The 23,648-nt window shown below is 38.8% G+C and overlaps 1 protein-coding gene across 2 annotated transcripts in view; it reads right to left on the bottom strand.

The window, feature by feature from the left end:
* Positions 1-23,648, bottom strand: part of ATP9B (ATPase phospholipid transporting 9B (putative)) — a 167,799-nt gene that overhangs the window by 135,548 nt on the left and 8,603 nt on the right. For both annotated transcript variants that reach the window (XM_037378763.1, XM_037378764.1), the window contains exons 2-4: positions 16,591-16,764; positions 7,565-7,715; positions 3,269-3,382 (exon numbers count right to left, since the gene is read on the bottom strand). In XM_037378763.1, coding sequence (XP_037234660.1) covers positions 3,269-3,382; positions 7,565-7,715; positions 16,591-16,764 — 439 coding nt within the window. The remainder of the gene's footprint in view (positions 1-3,268; positions 3,383-7,564; positions 7,716-16,590; positions 16,765-23,648) is intronic.

Below are 23,648 nucleotides of genomic sequence, written 5' to 3'. Positions count from 1 at the left end.
TCTGCCTTCCACAATTTTAGGGCTTTACCAAAAACATTTAAGAAGTCTCCCATTCTAGTGTTGAGTTCACTGCCTTTTTCCTAACAGACAGAAATGAAAAGGTAAATGGATGGTTAGTTTAATTAACTTTCCCATCTTAAATGCAGTCATTTACCGATACATCACAAACACTGACAAAGAAAAAGGTTTGGTTTTTTTTCCAAAAAACTAAGTATCTAAATGCTTTGGCTGCTACTTTCACAGGACAGTGTCGCCACAGCTCCTGCTGGAGGTGCAGTGTGCTCCCAGCCACGGTGCTGGTCTCTGGCCACAGAAGACGGTAAGCTAAAAAATACAGAACAGTTCAGGGATAAGCATGTAAGCGTTTGCTCTCTCCCTTTCTAAACCTCCTCAGATACAGCCTTCTGGCTTCTTCAACTCAAGTTGTCTGCACATCAGTGAAAGGGGAGTAAAATTTTTAACAGTAAAGGGATCTTATTAGATTAAGAAAGACTGCTAAAAAATTCAAATATTCACAAATCCTCCAACAGACAAGGTTCCATCTAGCTTTAGACACCCACCAATACTTTCCTTCTATAGAAGAAAATTGATACTTTTTTGGACTTTTCTTGCTGAAGTCTGACAGTTTGCCAGCACCCCCCTAACCTCCCAGCAGTGAGAAAGGAGTGAATGTGTAGTTTTCCTAAAGGAGTCTTGACGAAAATTCTCCTTTTCAACAGCAAGGGCTGTTTTGCTGTTCCAGCCCAAAATTCCAAGGCTTACTTTGCTGCAACCTTAAACACTTCTCATTTGTTCAGGTTTACATTTGCTACAACAATTATAGTAGAACTACAAAGAACAAAAAGTGCCTTTGCAGAATGGATTCCTTCCCGCTCCCAGGGCACAACTGAATGAGCACCAGAGTTTTCCCCTTTTCTGGCAGCAGCATTTTCATAAGCTTTGGCAGTATAGATATTTTAGCAGCATAAAAAGGGCACTCTTGAAGCACCTTCAAATATATTTTCCATTTGCACATATCTCATTAACTAGATGGTAATCAAAGCACAGCACACAAAGTGTTAATTGCAAAAATTTACCCTAGCAGTCACTGTATCTTGCTGGGGAGCTCTGTACAGCTGACCGTGACTATAAGGAATGATTTAAGAAACCCATTTCCCTTTTTCCTCATTTGCTCAAAGGAACTTAATACTCTTCCAAGGGGGAGCTGAAATTGTGAAGCCAATCTTATAAAAAGAAAAACCACCTGTCATCTTTCTTTAACTGTAAGCAGTTAAATATCTTTAGCATACTGCTTACAATCAAACTTGTATGCTTTACATCCTCTGCATGTTGGACTTGAAATGAGAAGGCTGTTCCCTACTGTGTGAAAGAAAACAAACCAGGAAAATAGTCTTGTATGAAGAACTCCAGCGCTTGATTTAAGTGCATAATATCTGTTGTAAAAACTGCTTAAGTAAAAAATAACAAAGAGCCCAAAAACACACACAAAAAGCCCAAAAATACACAAAAAGCCCAAAAACAAAAAGCCCCCACATACCATCAAGAAACCCCAAAAGCCTGGTTTTAAGTATTAAGCTGTTCCTTTAAAATCTTGTGAGAAAATAGAAGACAAGTCATAGCTACTCCTCTGATTATTACTGAAAATTTATCAGCAGTTACGATCTCTTAAAAGAAATCAAACTTAACTGTTACGCAGCAAAGACGGCCCAATGGGTTTGACTTAAATGTTTTATATTTTCAGCACACATACTGAGCCTTACTCAACACCCATTTAATCTCTTCTACCTGGAGGCTGTCAATCATTACTAGAAAGGCTATTCAAGCAGAAACATGCGAGTTTAGCAGAAAAGGGTACCACTAGCACTAACTGAGATGATGTATTTTCAAGCTGTATGTGAAGCATCACTCAAAATATCCTTGAGTAAGACACACACTACAGACAACAGATTACCAGCATGTGCAAAATAGGGTGTTTTCCCTCTTCTGTGGGCAGGGCTGAGATGGGGTAACATTCTGGGGGATTCTTTCCCTTACCACCCCACTAACATGTAAAGCTGTACACAGCACTTCACTGTAAAGAGACCAACTTCCAGACAAGGCTGACTTCTGTCTTTTCTTCCTGGGTCAGTGACAAAGAACTTTGTAAATATCCATTTCAAATCCCACTGTTGAACAAGTTTTTTGACTTGGAAGTGGGTTTTGTCACAGCCGAAGCCAAAAGTTGTCTGGAAATAGCGGTGTGAAGAAACCTCCAGGCCAGTCTCTCCCTTCATCAATACTTAAAAGGACACATGTTGCAACAATTAAAACAATGAAATCAATCCAGAATATTTACTCTATTGACTTGTTAAGAACGACCTTTACTCAAGCAGTCAGCACGTCACTGTTCCTCTTGAGTACCACTGAGAATAAATGCTACTGAAAAAAAAAACCAACAAAACATTTTTTCCCCCTAAATTTAGAAAATAAAGCATTTGTTCCTCCTGCCTTGCTTTTAAACCTGGGGCGGAGGGTCCAGGAGGAAGATGAAAGACAAGGTAATGATCTGGTTACAAACAAGAAAAGCATTCCAAATCATGGGAATATAGCTGGCAGACTACCAAAGGGGCCTCCTCTGAAGAGAACACAATTTTCAAACCTTAGGAAACCTGAGTCAGAAGCAACTGGTTTGAACAGTTTCCCAAGAAAATACTGCAGAGGGCTCAATAATAAAGAGACATATTGAAAGGGAGCCAGTGCAAGTGGCAGGGCGATCAATTTAGAAAAGCATGGTTAATGAATAACTTATTTTCAAGATGCATTTCCCTCCTGCTTTATCCATGGTTTAAACTATTTTATCTCAATTTTTGTGAAAAGGACACTATCAAAACCAATACAGAAGGAATGAAAAAATTTACGCTTTCAATTCTGACCTTGCCTGAAAATATAAAATAGTGAGTAAATAACAATAAACTGAAGGAAATTTAACACCCAAGTTGCCTATGTTACCAAATAAGGTTTTCTACTAGCTGAAGGTATTTTTTTTTCCTTTTTTAAACATCTTAAAGCGCCCGGCAGCCAGAAAGGAGCACTACTCGCTCGGAGCAGCTGGTTAACGAAGCGCCCTCCAGCCTGCGGCGCTGTCCATACTGCGGGAAGCATCCTACCTGTTACACGCTTCGGTCATTGTAGTTCACCAGACACATATTTACAAAATGTATGTATACACGAACTTTGATCTGAAGTTAAAAAACCCCGAACTTCTAGTTAATAGTATTTTTCTGTTTACCAGAGGAGCCCAGTACGTGTACAGGTAGCCTATTTTCAATGCTGGTACAAACTGTGAGCAGGACACGATGAGAAAATAGAGATTCAAGAAAAACTTGAACTGTTCATATAAAACCTAAAATGAAAAACACAAAATAGATAAATGCCTTACAATTTGTACCCATAATGTACACAAAATTCACTTCATGATAGTAGATATAAAACTTATTTGTCATATTATATATGGTACTATTATAGTACTATTTAGCACAATATGCTATAAAACATCACAACCTACTACATGCACTATATTTTAATATTATACTGCTATTTTTGTTGAGAAAAATCCTTTGATGTTAATGCCTCTTTTCACTCTGAAAAAGCAATTTGCTAGACACTTGATATTTTGAAACCTGGACAATGCATACTCATCAATCTTTCCAAATATTAAATATGTATCAAAATCACCACGCAAAGATTTGAAGTTTTAACAGTAAATGGAATTCAGATGTTTGTAGAAGCATCCCGCTTTTATCCACAGTAGTTAGCTTTATGTTTGTGAATGAGAAGGTTTTGAAAATGTTCTTTTTTATATAGCATCAATTAAAAAGCAAAATAAGTTTGTATCTGAACTTTCATTGCTTACATTGTTTTCATTTTTAATTGCTGAAGCTCTTCTTCCTAAAAATATAGCATTAAATCTTCATTTTTCCTTCAGCAGCAATACTTAAATTCCATGTTACCTGTCTCACAGTGTCTTTTTGTCTTAAAAATGTTCATCTCCTGGTCTTCAATAATAATTTTTAAAAACCCCAAACATTAGCATCAAACAAACAGAAGCCATTTACAGAAACATTATCCTAGTCTGCGTCATTCGAACTTCTACAGAGGAACGAGCCAAGCAGCCCAGGCACTGCTGCCCTGTGGCGCCGCACGGGTACCCCCACACCCCAGCCCTGCCTGCAGCACACCCAGCAAGCCGGGCACACCATCACTGCGGTACTGCTGCTGGCTGCCTCCCTCCGCACGCTCCCTCCTGCAGGGCTGGGACCTCTACAGCTCAGCTGTGTCCTTTCTTAAGTCCTTTGGTTCTCAAAGGGACAAGGGCTACCACCAAGTCAGACATACTCCTTCAAACGTACCATTCCCCACTCTTCTTAAAAAATTAGTGAAGCTACTCAGTAGTCAAAAATAAATGTTAAGGAAAATAAAGCTCTACAGAAAAGATCCAGGGAGTAAGGTGGTGACACAGCTCTCTATCCAAATGGTTATGGTGTGGAAATCTCAGAATCAGGCAGTATTCTTCAGTCTCCATAGTAGGACAAGCCTTTTACAAAAGCAATCACAGTTTAAGTTTCAGAAAGTTTAAGCTACGAAAAATTTATAATAGAATAACATGAGCTTTTGAAGAATGCTCAGCGTTAGGTTTCTCAAAAAATTATTTTGCAATACATTTTGGTACGTATGTTTATTAATAAATCAAATGTTTTGTCTAAAGTCCAAGGTAACTGTCCAAGTCTTAAGCAAAGACACAGAAACTGTCTCACAGAACACGTCCCATATTCCACAGGAATGACAGATGCAGAGATTTGTTTGGTAATTAAAAGCACTGCTTCAGCAACACACATGTTCTCAACATTGCTTTAGTTATTATTACAATGGTAAGAACATTATTAATTTTTATACAATTTTCAGTCTTCAAAGATGTTTCTTTTGTAGGCCAGGACAGCATGGCAGATCCAGCAGGAGGATCAGAAATGGCTGCTGAACTTGGAACATTTGAGACTTGAGAAAATGGATAATCTATTGTTTCAAAGCTAAAAGATTCAAAATAGATCAAAAAGCCACGTTTAAAGAACGCCTCCATCTTTTAGTCTGACAATTCAGTTAATATTACAATGAGTACTACATGAAAACTATAGTTATTGGACAGATATTTACTGCTCTTATCAGTCCAACATTATTACTCAATTATGTAAAAAACTATGCCCTAGCAAAAAATACTGAGGGAAGTTTGTGTGTCTTTCTGGCAGGCACAACACAGTAACAGTACCTCAGCATCGCCACTTTCTTGCTAGAGTGCTACATTACTGTTCCCCTGAAAGCTACCTGAACAGCCTCAAATCAGAAGATTTTTTCAAAAGCATGGAATTCTACTCTGCTGTTTACCAACAAAACCATAAAGCCAAAAAAGTCAAATTTGAAGTTGCAGGGGAAGTCAGAGCATTCTACCAAAATTAAATTAATTCAGCTTGAACCTGTACCTTATGTCAATACTGATCAAGTTCATATATTCATGTCCAGCAGTATGTTAAACTGTTTACAAATACTTGATACACCGGTCAAATAAAAGTCCCCAGAGCACTTCGGGAGGTACAGATCTGCAAAAGCACCCATCTTGCAGAAGGTGTGGGAGTTAAAAAGCACCTTCCTACAAGTCTTCTGAATGCTGGCAGACCACTGACAGTTCATTGGGCACAAAGCTAAACACTTCAGTCTAGTTAAGCAAATTGAAAAGTCTCCAGTTACATAAAACTGATTAAAAAAATAAAAAATTCAGGAGAGGTACCTTAAAAACCTGCTCATCACATAAGGTACTCTTTAGGGAAATTTTAACAAAATTCCTAAGCAGCTGTACGAAACAGTAAACAGAAATTGAGCAAACTGGTGTAAAGGTAGAAACAGTACTTTATATAAATCTTAAGACATTAGATTATATTTTTGAAATGTTACAGCTCTTTTAGCCAGTAAGTAAAATTCTGTTAATCTAAACATTATTTAAAAGCTTGTATTTTGATATGAAATCATTGAATATTACTCATTGCCAGCTGCAATGTTAAAAAAAAAGATACAGCCCTAAACAGAAGACAAAACTTCATATGATTAATATTTCAACCAGGATAAGTCATTGGAGTCAATATTTATGACTTAGTTACATTTATGGGTTTGGAACCAATACAGTTATGTTCCCTACAAATTACTTCTAGTGGAACAGCATAAAACACAGATAGCTACACAGTATTTCTAATCAGGGAAAAGTGCTAATTTATGTATAAAATTAAGACTTAGAAACATTTTGGTTTTTATTTTCACTACCGGGCTTTATGTTTAGGATCTGACTTCATTTTGAAGTTAGTGCTGACTTTCAAAATACTACCATCAACATAAAAATCTGATTCTACCTATACTGTAAAAACCCGAGATTTTCAAATGATCAAAAAAGAACATTCTCTCTCAACAGGTTATTCCAAGCTATGGCTGATCCCTATAGGAAACATGAATCTAGTTTAGGATTTGTAATCTACACTGCAGATTTCTAGTCACAATAATCAATGGCTTAGTATATGCTTAATGAATTTTGTGACCTTTAGGAAAGCATATGTGGTTTAACCAATTTCAGTGTATTTAATAATTTAAGCTTCAGAAGCAAACATTTACTTCGTTCAATAGTGATGAGAATATTTTATCCACCTGTGATAAGTGACATTTTATTTCTTTGACAGGAGATCAGTCTTAATTACAAAGCCATTAATTTTTTTTTTGTTTTATTGAAGAAATGTATTAGAAAGCACCTGCCAGTCATTGGACCAAAGAGGCCAGAAGAACAGAATCAATACTCTGATAAACCAGCATGATCGCTTAAATAAAAAATTTAAGACAAAGAACGTCTGTATTCAAATGTAGCAGCCCTTGGTTTTGCAACAGGACAGAGAAAAAGTGACCAAAAAACCTGCTACTCCGTAGCAAAAGTATTGTCTGAAACTGCATTCAAAAATCAAAAAGATATCACTGTTTTTAAAACAGCAATATGAAATACAACTCTGAAACATACTAGCTTACTTAACTACTACTCGTCATATAAATTTAAGAGACATGTTGGTTTTGTCCATCAGGAAGCTGCCTGTTTCAGAACACGTTTATTATGCTTTCAGTGGCAGGGAGTATGAGGAAACATCTATGGGGGTACATTGCGATTTTCAACTATTTATTTCTCCAATGAACTCAGTGCTTTTTAGCGTTTTCACATCTGTGTAGAATTGCTTCTGTTTTTAAAAGAGGATTACAAATCTCTAATGATGAATAGAGAAGTGCAAGGAAACCCATTTCAAATTTGTAAAGCTTCACATAATTTCAACCACTCTTTAGGGAAAAAAAAAAAAAAAATCAACCTTGCTCTCAACTGTCAATTTCAATTGAAGACAGAAATAAACGTAAAAAGAAGAATCTGGGCAAATAAAACTATCTTTTTCCAGAATCATCAAAGAACACTACAGAACATATGATCAGCCCAACACCAAGAAACAGTTAGTAGCCTTACCCCAGGTATAAAGGTAAATACGTTGTATTTTTGATTTTTTATGGCATTTTTGGGGTATTTTTCTTCGCACTTTTCAGGACACCCAAGCCACACTGTGCGAGCCTTCAGCTCTTTCTTTCTTCGGCAAATGTTTATGAGCCAATCAGAACAACTGAAAAGAAAAACAATTGTTTACTTCAAACCTAAAAATTTACTATATGCAATTAGTATTGCCAAACCTGGAACCCTGAAGGCAAATACCCAAGGAAACCAGGCTTAAACATTTTTGCCACATCTACATAAGCAAGCATAATGTTGACTTGTAATATTTAGGGCAATTACACAGTACTCAACTCATTCAGACATACATATATATAAACACTTGCACATTCTTTAAAGGAAATCCTAATGCAATTGTGGTGAGTTTCACTACGCCTTGCCCTAACAGGTTCAAAAGATTCTAGTTAATACCTGCATCAGCAGCAATGAAATTCCCCCACCACTGAATAATTAACTCATCCATCATACCTTACAGTCCTTTGGCTACACTCTATCCTGTATTACGGATACTCAAGTTATGCTAATGACTGAAGAGGAAATAAGGCTTCTGTTAGATGAAGTTTGAAAACTTTCCACAGCTTTGTATACAATTGTCAGAAAATTTGTAAATCTTAGTTTCCTCCATAAGGCTGCCTATAGCAGACCAAAAGGGAAGCATACTTAATATCACGCTGCCAAATCTTTTCAAACAAACAAAAAAAAAAAGCAAACTGTAAATGTGTATTGCATAACAACCTGCAACGATAAACTTCAGTTCACAAGAGAAAGGAAGAGCACCCTTGCTAAACATCCTCCAAATCTACCAAAGAGGGTTTAAACTCTGAGCAAGGAGACAGAGGAAGAGCTCCCAGCCACCTTTTAACAATGGCAGTTTGGGCAAGGACACAGGAACAATGGGATGAGCAGGAGGAACAAAAGGCTGGCAAACAGAAAGATGCTACTGAGGCTCAGCAGACTATTTACTGACAACAAGTAAACAAGAAACAAACAAGCATGTGACTCAACTCATCTAACAATATAGTCAACCTGAGACTTGCTAGGACTATCCACAGGGTCAGCATATGGTACACTGATGAGTACAGATGGTTTGGAAAGAACTCGTAGTATGGAAAGAAAAGCAGGTTTGCCATACACTGTATATAATTGCTTTACAATCCCATACATTAAAGGAGAATTTCTCCGCAATTTTTTAATACTGTGAGGAGGTGCTTGAATCATGGTGGGAGTACGTTTTAGGCAACTGAGTCAGAAAGACTGAGCAGACATACCTTCCATGGGCACCTACTGCAGCTGAAGCACAGATCTGGCTTGGCACAGTGGGTTTCACCTGCATCAGCAGGTGAAGTTGAAGGTGTAGCGCCACATGTTTTCTAGTGAGGTTTTTGAACATATTGACAATATTTTTGATGCAGAAAAAAAAGTAACCATTAGGAAGCTTTTATAAACTATTCAAACCACCAGAAAGGATTTTTCTGAGATCGGGGGGGGGGGGGGTGCGTGGAATTACAACCCAGTCACTTCAGCACTGTTTCCTGGATGAATTCTGCAGAGACAACCTGTTTGTATGCACCCAAAAGAAAACAGAAACATCATAACCAACACTGACCTGTCAAGAGCAACCTCTAAAACTGAACTAATTTCCCTCTGAGAAGAACCAGATGCAGTACTGCTTCAGCGGACATGTCCTCTGTTGATTTCTGGGGCTTGCAGCACCCTGATGTAGTGAAGAATGTCGCTGTCCATGGCCAGGAAGGCTGGACGAGATGATCTTTAAAGGTCCCTTAACACAAATGATTCCATGATTCTATGTCTCTAATAAAACCTAGCTCTGAAGATCTTTCTCATAAGGAAAGGAACATAGTCTTGGAACTGACACAGTTGGGAAAACCATAATTGCGGTGTAGCTTGTTATAAAACCGAAATAATTTCAATGTAGTTCTGCAAAGTTTTATCTAGAACTTACTGGGCAACTGACTAGTATATATTTCATTTTTCAGACAACAAAAAGCTAGAAGAAACAGGAGTACATGCAAAGAGGAGATGAGAATTCAAAGCTGTCCTGACAGGTTCAAAAAACTACCTGGAAGAGACAATGCAGTTGAACAGGCAGAAGTGCAACATCGTACATTTACAAAGAAATAACCAGCTACGCAAACACAGGATTGGAAAAAGGGTAGTAGATAGCAGCTCAGAAGAGGACTCAGTTACTCTGTTACAAAAAAAGCATGTATCTGGTCAGCGTGGACAGGCATGCTCCTAGCAAGTCAGGAACTTGCTACTTTTCCCTCAATCCAGCGCTAGCAAGATCTCAGTTGGCTTACAATACCATTTTGAATACCAGATTTCAACAAACCAGCCTATTGAGAAAATGAAGTCCACACACAGGAGCAACAAAACAATTACAGGTCTAGAAGGCAGGGCAGGCTGGTCTGCTAGATACAGCGAAAGAAAGAGCTTTTCACAGAAGGCTGAGTGTGGACCTGGTATGGTTTCAAGCATGTAAGAAAGAGCTGCAAAGAGGAAAGGGACAATTACTCTCTACATCCAACTTGATTAAGTAATGATGGAGTTGAACTGTGGCAAATAAATAAGGGGGAGACAGACATGGAATAAATGCTTCTGACAACTAGTGTGGAAAGAAACACTGAGGAAGGCTGGAATTGCTACCACCACAGCTCTCTGAGATTTGGTGAGATCAGCCATAAGTGATAGGTGTCATTCATCCTGTTCAGGCAAGGAATCAACTGGACAACTTCGTAAGGTCCTTTCCTGTTGTTTTTCCACAGTTTGATAATCATGGTACACACAAATATGCAAGGAAGGGAGGCTGACAGCTCACACCATCACCATCCCGCTTCAAATGTTCTTGCTTGTAGCCTACATTATCCCAGGCCTATTACAAACTAAGTTCACCCAAGAACAAATGGAATTCAAAGCTGCAGACTTTTTTAAGAAAACCAGAAGTTACGCAATAGTAAAATCATTCAAATCAACATTCACTTTGTTATGGAAATCCCACTACACCAGTACTCACAAGCTGACATTTAAAATACTTCAATTTTAAAGGCTGGATTCTTAAGATTTCCTCCCTGAAGTTTTCACTACAGGATGGACATCCATTTGGGCTTGATCCTATGTAAACATGCATTTTATTTTTGTTACAAATATAAACCCATTCAGCAGCTTTTCCCCTATCACTTTTAAATAGCGGCAAAGCATTATTCTATCTTAAAAGTTCTAACACTGTTACTCCAACGTTCAAAATTCAGCCCTGTTATTTAGTAACATACAAGTCAGAAAAATCACATTACCTTGATAATTACTTAAATTCGTTTTTAAATATGAACAGCAGTCTTTCTACGTCATGGTTCCAAGATCAGTTTAATGGCTGTGACCCTCTGCTGCTGCCACTGCAACGGCTAGTAGCACACTCCTCCCGTAACGGAGGTGCAGATTCTCGCCCCTTCCCTTTTGCTGAACACAACTACTGATGCAACTGCACAGGTAAACTGTGAACTGATCTAGCTGTAAACTAACACAGAATAAAACGGGGGGCTGTTTGCAGTTAGATCCACCCCTGATGTTAACTACATATATCTATATATAAAAAATCTATGAAACTGTAAAACAGTTGAAATAATGTGGGCTACACGCTTGCAGGAAAAGGTGGAATGACTCCACTCAGTGCCAGCTTGGATTTATACTTAATAAAGCTGCTCATGGAATTCAAGCTTTGAAAGTATTGGTTTCCAGGGCAGGGGTGTGGCGAGGAGAACACAAATGTTAGAGACAGCTTAGCTCTATATAAGAAGCATCAAGACAGATCAGTAGCAAAAAACTTCCAAAAAAAATTTTTTCCAGGGAAAGTAAACAAGCATGACAGCTTCTATCCACAAGCTCACAGACAGAAACTTCCTGACAGCCTTTGAAATCTTGCATTGCTTAAATCAGTTTTTGAATTTAAGCTGTAAACAGACTGAACATTTGACTAGGCAGAGTCTCTTTTCTAGAATAATTTCCACAAAATGTGAGGACTTTTCTATTGCTAAAATTAAGCAATTGCTTCCCCTTCTTGAAACAACTTTTTCCATTACAGATCAACAGAGAGGCTGAAAGAGATGCCATAATGACCATTAGTTCAGCAAATGCCAAAAAGGTACAGACACAAGAACGTCTAACTGGGAAACAAGTGTGGTACCTTTGATAAAAGTGGTTCAACTGACACAGAGCCAAGAACACTCAAGTTCACAGACACAAGAAAATCTCCGACGACTGAAATATTACAGGTTGTGCCCAAATTAGTATCATAATGGTTCAGATGAGTTTTACTACCTTAAAAGTAAAAATCAGTTGGATTCGGCCATTTACAGCATCATCTCAGCAGTAATCACTGCTATATCACAGAAGAATAAGAGGTGGGCATGCTGCCCTCAGAAATCCTAACCATTTTACATTAATTCAGATTTTTAAGAACAACGAAGTCTACCCAGTATTTTTGAAGCTCATATTGTCAACACGCAACACATACTTAATCTGTTCTCAAATTAAAATTCCCCAATACAGAAACTCTTTTTGTGCAAGGGTATGGACCCTTTCATAGGTTTTCTGTACCCACTAAACCTGTGTGAAACAAACGTCAGGATATAAATCAGAATAGTGTTCTCCAAGCTTCAAATATCCTAAAAACAATGTAAGATGTAGTATGATCAAGACACACTTTAGATTTGCCTGAAATCCTTAATGTAAATCTTATGCTGTAGATTCAGTGATTAAAAAAAATAATCACATTATTGTTTATTGATTTAAGAATTTATTTACAATTTCCTTGACTAGAAAATTCTACATGTGCAAAGAAAGCTTTTTTGTTAAGCTAGCCGTGAGCCATGTTGCCTGTATCAATACAGCAGGTTGTGTATATAAAGAAATGAACTAATTGATAAAAAAAACTTTAAGGTATATCTATTAAATGGCTTTTCACCAACCTTCTTCCTAATGTACTTTTTCATTTGAAGGAACAATAAACAGAATCTTCATCTTAGTAACTGATGACATATTTTAAAAAAAGCTACAACAAACTGCAGTAATTGTTAAATAAGAACCCTTAACTTTCATAAATACAGCGTATCTCTCCAAGTCAAAAGCTAAAGTAAAAGTCTCAACTGACTCCGCAGCTCTGATAATAAAGGCGCTTTTTTATTTTCTCTTTTCATTATTTTTATCCTACAAGCTTAACTGCCAGTATCTTTCACAAAACAGCATTTTCATCAGAATGGAAAGATAATATAAAAGCTCTATATTGTCTGCAAAGGTCAGCTTTTCCTTATTAGGTTTTAAGTAGCAGAAACTAGTTCTGCAAAGAAAACATACTGTAATTATTGTACTCAACAGGTAGCTTCAGTAATCAGGCCAAAAGCAACACAGTGGTCATGTCATTCTTAAAAGATCAGCATTTTCCCATGCTTCTGCATAACAAATGCGTTGCAGATTAATTGAAAGCGTACAGGCCATCTTAGAGCCCAAATTAATCCGAGCATTTGATATCCCCTTCACTTCATATGGAAATGCCATTCAATGGCACCATTTTCATAGGGACAAAGTGTTTTTTGATAACAAGTGGAATGTAAATCTCATGAGAAAGAAATCAATCCAGCCCAAAGAACTCCAGAGTATTGATCTGTGTGCATTATAATTTCACAAGCTTGAAGAGAATTTGTAAGTTAAAGGGGAAATGATTACAGCCACAAAACAGCTGCTATATCACAAAGTTTTCTTTTAACTGTGCTATGAAAGCAAGAAATAAGCAGTTTCTGAAGTTAAAAGTTATAATGGTTGAATTAAGTCTTCCACTTATCAAAATCAAAGACAACATTTGATTTAATCATGATTTTTTTCTTGCAAATGTAAAAACTGTTTAAAGAGCTGCAGATTTGCAAATAAAGTTCATGCCATTCAGTTCCGATCAACAGTCTATTGTCTAAAGAGAAGTTAAAAGCTGAATAAAGGACTTCTACAAAATCAATTTTAATGTGGAGTAAATTTTGTCAAACCTTCCATACTTGCTCAGGCCAAAAGAGTGAAACTTTTTCAATTAAACAGTAACAGTTTGAGATGTAAGTATAAAATTCTAAAGCTGCAAAATAAGAGACAGAAAACTTCCTCTCACAAAAATGAGATTAATCCGAACAATGCAAGACAGGCCAAAAAAACCCTAGTGGGGGGGGGGGGGTGTTTGTTTGCAACAAGTGATTTTTTGAACACAAACACAAGACTTTCACTGAGACCCCAAAAGAAATCAGGGGCCCCCTGAGCTCGGCTCCAGCCAGACGCCTAGTCTTTTCTTGTGTTCATTTTTCTGTCACAGCTTTGAAAATATTACAAATTAGTTTAAAGCACAAAAGGACATTCTGGACATGGAAGTTGAGATTTCAGCCTCACCCAGTCTCAGGCATGAGATACTGATTTCCATAAATCAGGGTGAAATTTTAAATTCTTTTCAACTGAACAGGTTTTGGACTGCCATGCTGTATTTAATTTCACCTTACATGTAAAAGAATGCTGTTTGCCTTCTAGAAATAGGTTTCAGTTGTTTGTAGAACATGTATAATTAACCATCAACACACATGAAAGCCGTTTTCTCACATGTTCCTCTCCATTCAAGTGTGAAGGCATCAACATCCAATTCTATCCTAAACTGATACTTTACACCACAAAAAGCCAGTATAATTCATTCTAGTACGCAGTGCAAGTAATAACTGCACATATGAGAACACAGTAGCCTCCAGGTCTCCGTTACCGTCTTCAGTGTGACCCTATGCAACTTTAATGAACCGCGAATAGGCATTTCAATACCCCTAGGACTCTGTGGGCCTCAGCAAAAATTCATAAAGTTTGATTTCAATGAGAAACCATCAAAAATAATATCTTCACACTGACTGCACAACCCTGACTTTTATCCACAACAGAGTCCCAGTGGTGCTCTCAGCACAGCAGAAGGCTCTCCATCACCACCACAGGTGCTTACGCACCCGCGCAGAAGTGCTCACCCAAGCTGAGGGGTTTATCTAGTAGATAAGGTATCATGGGATTCACCTTCCTTTCAGCTAATTTTCCCTAGCTCATCCAAGCAGATATCTGCACCTTTCTCGTGGGAGTATCCTCTGCCTGCCAATATCACACTGAAATTTCAAGCTTCTGCTAGGATCTGGTGGTCTTTTTTTTTTTAAAGATATTTGATTTTTTCCATGACAAATGAAAATTATTTGCTACAATGTTCTGTTATAGGAAAAACTAATGTGATTTAAATACCTCTAGGTATAAATACAAGACTGAATAGATTCTTTATTGTATCCAAATTCAGCTGAGGCAATCAGCAAAGCAGAAGTCATACTCCTCTAAGGCCTCTTTCTTAGCGTGGGCTTTTCTTTTACACACCTACTTGAGCAGTAAAATATATAGAGAAGAGGCAGCAAAATAATGAATCCATAATGTAATCTCCTTCCTCTTTTCATTCTCAAAAATCCATCACAAATATGGCTTGAGTATTTTGATAAATGCTAATAAGCGTGAAAGCTTCTAGGCTTGAGCTCCACTTAAAGCTGAGATGTACCGATCAATTCTGAACATGAAATTTTGCAATCCTCAGCATTAATGACTTTTTCTTGTGACATTCTCTTACGATTGTTAGTTAGTTCCAACATAAACTCATCTTGCATTTGCCTGCCTCTATCCAAACACCATAAATCCTGTCAGTGCAACTACAGGGTGACCCTTTACTGATCTACCTGTTCTCACGAAACTTATAGGAATGTCATCACAGTAACTAATACTAAAACTTAAAGAGCTGAACTCACCTCAAGTATATTGTTTGAACAGTAGCTCAGTTTTAAGATAGGTCCAAAAGATTAACAGCCTCTTTAAATACTTAAATATATTTTTTTAAAACTACAACAGTAGTTCTGTACCAGAAACACTGCATCCAAAAATCATTTATATATACAAATGCTGCTTCTGTAAACTTTGCTACCTTCCAAACACTTATTTCCCTATAATAAAATTAATACTCCATGAGTTTGTTAAATCATAGAAAAAAAACCCAAACTGATTTTATTTTTCTGCAAATAGTAGGGCTGTATAAAAAAATATTTCAAAACTAAAGGTGCACAAATCAGCCTTGCTTAGCTAGAACAACAGTACCAAGCCTCTTGGAATGTATTAAGTGCCATGAAAACCACCTGTGAACACTTTTACCTAAATTGATTCCAACTCACTTCACTTTACTGATTCTCAGATGTTATCATTCTAGATTAAAAACTCCATGATTGTTAATCATCCTAATAGCAATTTCTGTATTTACAAATTTGCTAGCAATTCATCAGAGTTACTATTCCAAGGCATACAGCAGAGTTTAGCACAGGAAGTTTCTAAATAAGAATCAAATCACAAGAGCCAATTCCAGCTGTATTACAGGCCACCAGATACATGTATTATTCAACTTCTAAAGCTGAACTAAGTATTCACTAATTAGCTAATGAATCTGCTTTTTCTTTTCAGCAACATCATTAGAATTTATATATTGTCAGCTTAACACCCTAATGCTCCCAAAAGAAAGTTTTAATCGCTCTACCCTGACGCGGTTTTGAGTAGAAGTGATGACCACGTTTATATGCCATATTATGGACCTCAGACTAATACAGGTTTAGTACGTGATCTCTCTTAAAAGCCTCTTCCTTGCAAGTGAGCAAAGCAGACAGATGTCCACAGCAGCAGCTCTTCAGAACTTTTTTTATTAATGCCTTAGTAGTAAAACATTACCTAGTAGCTGGTAATGTCCTAGTAGGGAAAATGCAGGCAAAGCAATCAAAAGGTGCATGACAAGCGAATTACTGTATTCCCGTGGTATGTACACTCTGCACATACCACACAATGCACAGTTACTATTTCCTTAATTCATTTAATAGTTTAATAAAAAGTACTGGTATGCAACAAACCTAGTGCAAAGGAACTTCCAGCCACCACAGATAAACCATTCTAAGCCTCTTCTTCTCTGAGAAATTCTGGCTCTTGGTAGAGTATGATAGTCACTCTCATCATTTTCAAAGCCTTCTTCTGACATCATTAGTGGCATTTCATCCAAATGAGAGGACTCATCTTCTGCTTGGTACCTGGCAAAATGAAATAAAAACATTAAGTAAGTAATGTATCATTGTTTATTACCAGGAATCTCCTAAAGTACCAAGTTAGGCTTTGCCATACAGAATTCCATTAGGGATATTTTCACCTAAACATCTCATGTATTTGTGCTAACCCATTAACCAATAATTCTGATTTGAGTTTAAAAAGCGTAATACAGCAAAAAGGCCAGCAATCGATCACTGTCAATCACAGTATAAATCATTCTAGGGAAATTCTTGTTTCTTATGTAATTTGTACAAACAGAGCTGCAACTTCCTATTTTTCAAAGGATTCTTTGTAAGATTTTATTAAACAGAATTTACTTGGCAAAGTCTATTACAGAAGCAAACAACAGTGAAGTACAGGCTTCAGATTAACACTAATCTTCTTCAATATGCCTTCCCAATGTCTATTCCCATGTGCCCAGGCCTCTGAGTCACACTTCACAAGTCATCAGCATCTTAGTTTTAATAACCAAAACATCACAGTTGCTTTTATAATGCTATACAAAAACATTCAGTGAATCAAAATGGGGACCTATGGAAACAACACTAAGCTAACAATGGTCCTCTCCTCTCCAGAAACTATTCTGCACTTCAGTGTTACAGTTCTGGAATACTTTTCAAGCCATAAACAAATATTGGAATATTCAAAAATTCCCCTAAATGCATATATATTGAGTAACATAGTTCATGTTTTTATACCATTAGGAAGATGATTGAAGGAAGCTGTGCTGTGACTCAGATTTCCTTTCACAGACTACTGAAAGGACCACTACGGATATTAGAAGACAAATTTAGAAGAAATTAAACATCATAGTCAAGCAAATATCATCTATTTGTATGCAGTAACACAATAACCCTTATCGATAAAAATACACGACTGGTCAGAAAAGGTGGCTGCAAAATACAGAATATGTGAAAAACATACCAAACACAAGCAAAACTCTTAAATACATAAAATATTACTTGACCCTATTGGTAGTGGTATTTAAGCAGTCTTTAAATAGGAACAGCTGGTAAGGAAATATCTGAGCAGAATAAATCCAAAAGTATTCTGCATATGTATTTTTACAATTCCTCAAACACTTCACAGTTCAGAAGACCAGTAGACTATCATCAGACTATCTGTTCTTTGTGTAATATGTAGTTTATCTACCTTGAAATTATCTTTGCACTGGCAACAGCAAAGAGTAATTCCTAGAGCTCAGGAAAATAACAAAAACAAGGATTGACTCACAAAAGAATATGAGCATTTGGCACAGAGTTAGTAAGTTTGGTATTTATGAAGCTGTATTGTATAGTCATCTCCTACAATGTGCATCCTGGGACTGTCCCATTTTCCCCACAACAACCTAAACACAATCTGTATAGTAATTAACAAAACCAAAACTCCACTCCCTTTATGCGACAGCAGCTGGAGTGTGTGGAGCTCTGCCTGGGAATGGATGAGAAGCCAATCGAGAGCTTCTACATCATGGTTAAAGGGAGGACAGGTAAAGGTGACATTCTAGCAGGTGTCTCCTACAGCCCTCCGGAACCAGCAGGTGAGGTCCTCTGCAGTCAGAGTCACATTCACCAGCCCTGGTATTCATAGAGAACTTTCAGCACCCTGCTGCCTTCTGGAGGGACAACACAAAAGGACATAAGCAATGCTGGAGGGTCCTGCAGTGCTGTGATACCCACCTCCTCTAAGTAATGAAAGAAGCCAACAAGGAGAGGGGCTGTGCTGGACCTCCTGCCCACCCAGCAAGGAGGGGCTCACTGGGGGCGTGCAGGTCAGAGGCAGCCTTGGCTGCAGGGACCATGGGATGGAGGAGTCCAGGATCCTGGGGGCAGGGAGGAAGGTGGCAAGCAAGCTCACAGTGCTGGCCTATAGATACTTGGCCAAAAAGAACAAATCAGAAAAGCCTCAAAGGGAAGAGGGGCCCAAAACAGCTGGTTAGTATTCCAGGACCAGCTCCTCCAAGCTCAAGAGACTTCCATCCCAATGAACAGGGAGTCAGGAAAAAATGGCAGGAGGCCTGACGGGATGAGCAAGTAGCTCCCATGCAGACCCAGACACAAAAAGGAAGCACACAGAGAACAGGAGCAAGTAACCTGGGAGGAATTAAAAAAACCAAACATTGTCCAAGCATCCAGGGACAAAGCTAGGAAAGCTATATCCCAAATGGAACTGAATCTGGCCAGGGATGTCAAAGACAAGAAGTCTTTGAGTACACAGGTGACAGGAGGAACTCTGGGGAAAATGCGGGCCCGCTGCCGAACAAGAGAGAGGACCTGGCTGCACAGGACATGGAAAAGGCTGGGGTACGGAACGCCGCCTTCACCTCAGCACTAAATAGGCTGGCTTTCAGGAGTCCCAGGTCTCAGGGAGCTGGGGGAAAGGCTGGAATGAGGAAGACAAGGATCAGGTCAGGGAACACTTCAGCAAACTGGATATACACAAGCCTGTGGGCCCCAAGGGGAGGCACCCACGAGTGCCGAGGGAGCCCACAGATGTCACTGCAAGGCCACTTTCGGTGATCCTTCATCAATCACGGCAACCGAGTGAAACAACTGAAGGCCAGAGGAAAGCAAATGCTACCCCCTTGCCTTCAGGGTGGAGGACACAGGGAACTACAGGCCTGTCAGTCTGACCATGATCCCTGGGAAGGTGATGGAGCAGCTCATCCTGGAAACACTTTCCCATGGTCACAAAGGACAAGAAAATCAACAGGAGTAGCCAGCACAGCTTCAAGAAGCAGAAGCCATGCTTGATCAACCTGATAAACTTCCACGACGAAATGAGTGGCTTCATAGATGAGAGCAGTGGATAGTGCTTGGGCTTCAGTAGGGCCTTTGATACAGTCTCCCACAAAAACCTCAGAGAAGCTGTTGATGCAGAGGCTGGATGAGCACAGCAAGGCGGACTGAACCCTGGCTGAACAGCTGGGCCCACTGGGTGCTCATCAGCAGGACAAAGTCTAGCTGCAGGCCAGTAACTAGCAGCGTACCCCAGGGGTCCACACTGGGTCCAGTCCTGCTTAACATCTTTGCTAGTGATCTGGATGATGGAGCAGTGTACCCTCAGCAAGCTGGCAGATGACACAAAACCAGAACTGTTGGACAGGCCAGATGGCATGCTGCCATCCAGCACAAACTTGCTAGGCTGGAGAAATGGGGTGACAGGAACCTTGGGAAGCTCAGCGAGGAGAAATGAAAAGTCCAGCACCTGGTGAGGAACAAGCTCACATGCCAGTATGTGCTGGGGGCCACCCAGCTGGAAAGGATCTGGGCAGAAAAGAACCTGGGGATCCTGGTGGACACCAGGTTGGACATAAGCTAGCAATGTGCCCTTGCCACAAATAGAGCTACTAGTATCCTGGGCTGCATTAGGCAAAGTATTGCCAGCAGATCAAGGGAGGAGATCCTTCCCCTCTATGCAGCACTGGTGAGGCCACATACTAGACTCCTGTGTCCTGTTCTGGGCTCCTCAGTGCAAGAGAGACACGAACATACTGGAGAGAGTCCAATGAAGGGCCATGGTGATGATTAAGGGACTGGAGCATCTCTCTTATGAGGAAAGGCTGAAAGAGCAAGGACTGCCTGTAGAGGACAAGGCATGGCCACAATCTTACCAACATCTATAAATACCTGAAGGGAGGTTGCAAGGACCAAGCCAGGCTCTCTTCAGTGGTGCCCAGTCACAGGATGAGGGGCAACACGCACAAACTGAAACACAACAGGTACCGTCTGAACCTCAGGAAACACCTTTTCACCACGAGGATGACTGAGCAGTGGCAAGGGTTGTCCAGGGAGGTTGTGCTATCTCCACCGTTGGAGATGTTTAAAAGCTGTCTAGACACGATCCTGGGCAACCAGCTCTAGGTGGCCCTGCTTGAGCAGGGTGTGGTTCTGCTGACACAAAACAGCACTCTGAGCAGTATTCAGTTCAAAATCTTCATACACCAACCCACTATTCTAAAAAGTCACGCTACAAACACCAGGACACATGAAAAAGCACCATCACCGATTTGCTTTTTCTCATCTTACTGTATATCTATCTAATACAAAAATCTGAAACCATTTCCTTTTCCCCTGGATCTTCTGTGTTGTGCCCTGTTGTATACAGGAATGTACTAAAGCAGTTATTAACCTTTTTGGATGCTGGAAAAGAGAGGGGAGGAGGGAGGGAGGGACTGTACTGTAGTATTAGACTTCTATTGAAAAGGTACACCACATTTTACACAGCTATGTAATAAATTCATATCACCACAGTTAAGAAGGAAGATCTAATAAGGAAGGAAAAAAACCCACAAACCACCCAAAGCCACTATTAGTTAACCAGTCATTAGACACACATCAACTTCTGGTTGGCAGGTGATGCCCCAGTTTTTGCACCTCCTTTGAAATACTTTGTATGGGGCATCATTACAGGATATCAACAATGTGTTCAGACCAGATTAGAAAACAATGTGTAACTAGGAACGAATACACACACCCCATCCCCACCAGCTGCAAGTCAACCAAGTACTGGAACCTTCAGCATATCAGACCTCGTGAAGAAAAATCTTCATCTGTCAAAAGCACAACCACACTGCAGAAAAACACAAGTTTCAAACTAAACTGCATATATTTGTTAAAAGTTATGAGTTCCCAGAGATTTACATGATGTGAAAATATGGCATAGTAAACACTTTCACTATTATTACCACCAGTACCCACTTAAAACAAACAAGAAAGTTTAAAACAAATATGAAACACTTGGTTTTCAAACACAATGCTGTTTGCAAAAAGCTGCATCTGATGTTTAATTCAATATGGCAATCTGGCAATATGTTTTCTATTCCCATTATTATCAATTATCAAGAAAAAACACTATACAAAAAATTCTCTCCACAAAACAGAGCAGTTATTACAGGTTAACAACTATATTATACTAAATCATACGGATTACTTTTAAGACTAGACTAATTTTAATACTAGATAATAAAATCACCACTTAGAAAAAACTTAAGAGGTTACTTTATGCTAAGCCTTCCAGTAAGCCAGGCCTATGTTTAAACAGATACACATTCAATGTTTTTATAATCTCTCCTTGTTAAATTTGCAAATTACATTATCACAGTTTTAATATAGAGCTTTCTATTGCATTGTGTTCTGCTTTTAGACATCCAAACAATTAATGGTATATTTGTAAAACCATCCAGTGAAATCACAATCTGCTAGCTGTACCGGAGCAGACAGTAAGATATGTCAAAGTAACAGATCCCTTTTACTTCTGTACAAAGTTAACAAGTGTCCGATTCAGAAAATATCCTGTACATACAAAGATAACACAGCAAACAAAGTCCCTCTTGAAGGAACATGCTAACGCAGGAGAATTCTGGGAGAGACCTGGCTAAGAAACACATTCACAGACATGCAGAATGCTGAAATCTACTCTTGCAAATGTGGTAATTTGCACAATACATTGATGTCCTAATCATAATTTCTTTGAGGGTCTTTTTGCCATTATATTATAAACATATTTTTTTTCACAACTGGTATCTAGGTTTGCACTTTTAAATACGGAGCGTCACCAAGTAGCGAAGATAATGAACATAAGCACCATCATGTTTAGTGATCCTGACTTCAAAATACAGTCTCTGAACCAGCAAGCAATTTATTCTGTTTCAAAAGCAATTTTGCTATTATGTTGGAAAATTGTAGTTCAGTATTTAAAAACAATAAGATAATGAATAATGGATTTTTCACATCTAGGATGAGGATAAAAAATTGTATGTCTTTGTTACCTAGTATTTTTCTGCACTTAATTGCCTGAAGTGCTGATTTTCCTTGAGTGACAAATCAATTAAGTATAATCCTAGAAACCTGAGAATAGGGAAGCACTGAAAGCAACGTGAATAAAGAAGTCAGAGTGAAGACATCAAAACTCTCAGCATGAGTGCTACTATATCAGGTATGAAGACAACTATCTTGACAAAAATATGGCTTCTCAAGGAAAAAGGAACATTAATATTAAACAACTTCAACAAAAATCTGACTACTATTAGGAATACCATTTAACACATTTAAGTGAAAGGAAACCATGTACAATAAAACCTTCTAAATGAAATCTTGATATAAACATCTGCTGTGAAAATGATGCCTCAAGTCACTGTACCTACATCACTCCCCTTTGATGGCTGTTTGCCAGAGTAGATGCGGCTGCAGAGTTCCATGGGTGCCACAACTGGTAATGGAAACCATTTTAATTCATTTATACCTAATCCAGCCACCTATCTAGATCCATAACTATTTCTGTATTTTCTGCCACCTTTCCATTGTTCGAAAAAGAGTAGTGTTCAAGGGTGCAGAAAGAAGCTGCAAGGGGCAGGGTGATGACAACTGCATGTTTTTCTGGTTTTATTCACTTGACAAATGCAGAAGAGTATCCGATGGATTTTGCTGTGTCTGCTTAAAAGACCCAGATAGGATAGAAGCACTGTGTCAGATACTGCATAATTACTGTTTTCTTGTTGCCTATCACTTGTGCTATATACCATAATTCACAAGAAGTAAAAACAAAGATGATGTCTTCAAGTAGTATTTCTCAAGCCTAATGAGGCAGGGAAAAGAAATTTGTGGCCACAAGCATACACAGGACTTGGAAATAAGAGATGGCTGTGGGATGCAGAGTAGCGTGGAAGAGAAGCAGCTGTGGAAAAAGCTCCAACTGAGCATCTGAACAGAAAAGCTGAGAAAGACCAGTTACTGGCAGCTGAGTTACCACCGCTTGCACTATAACCCCATCCCATCCCACCAAGCGCTGGCGATTCCGCTCAGCGGCTGCTGCCAGCCACAGGACTCCCTCTGCTTGTGATCACAGGCAAAGGAAAGACGGAGGCAAT

The sequence above is a fragment of the Falco rusticolus genome, chromosome 3, assembly GCF_015220075.1.
Source record: "Falco rusticolus isolate bFalRus1 chromosome 3, bFalRus1.pri, whole genome shotgun sequence".
Lineage (NCBI taxonomy): Eukaryota > Metazoa > Chordata > Aves > Falconiformes > Falconidae > Falco > Falco rusticolus.
Note: the sequence above shows the minus strand (reverse complement) of the source record. Positions and strands in the feature narration are given on the sequence as shown.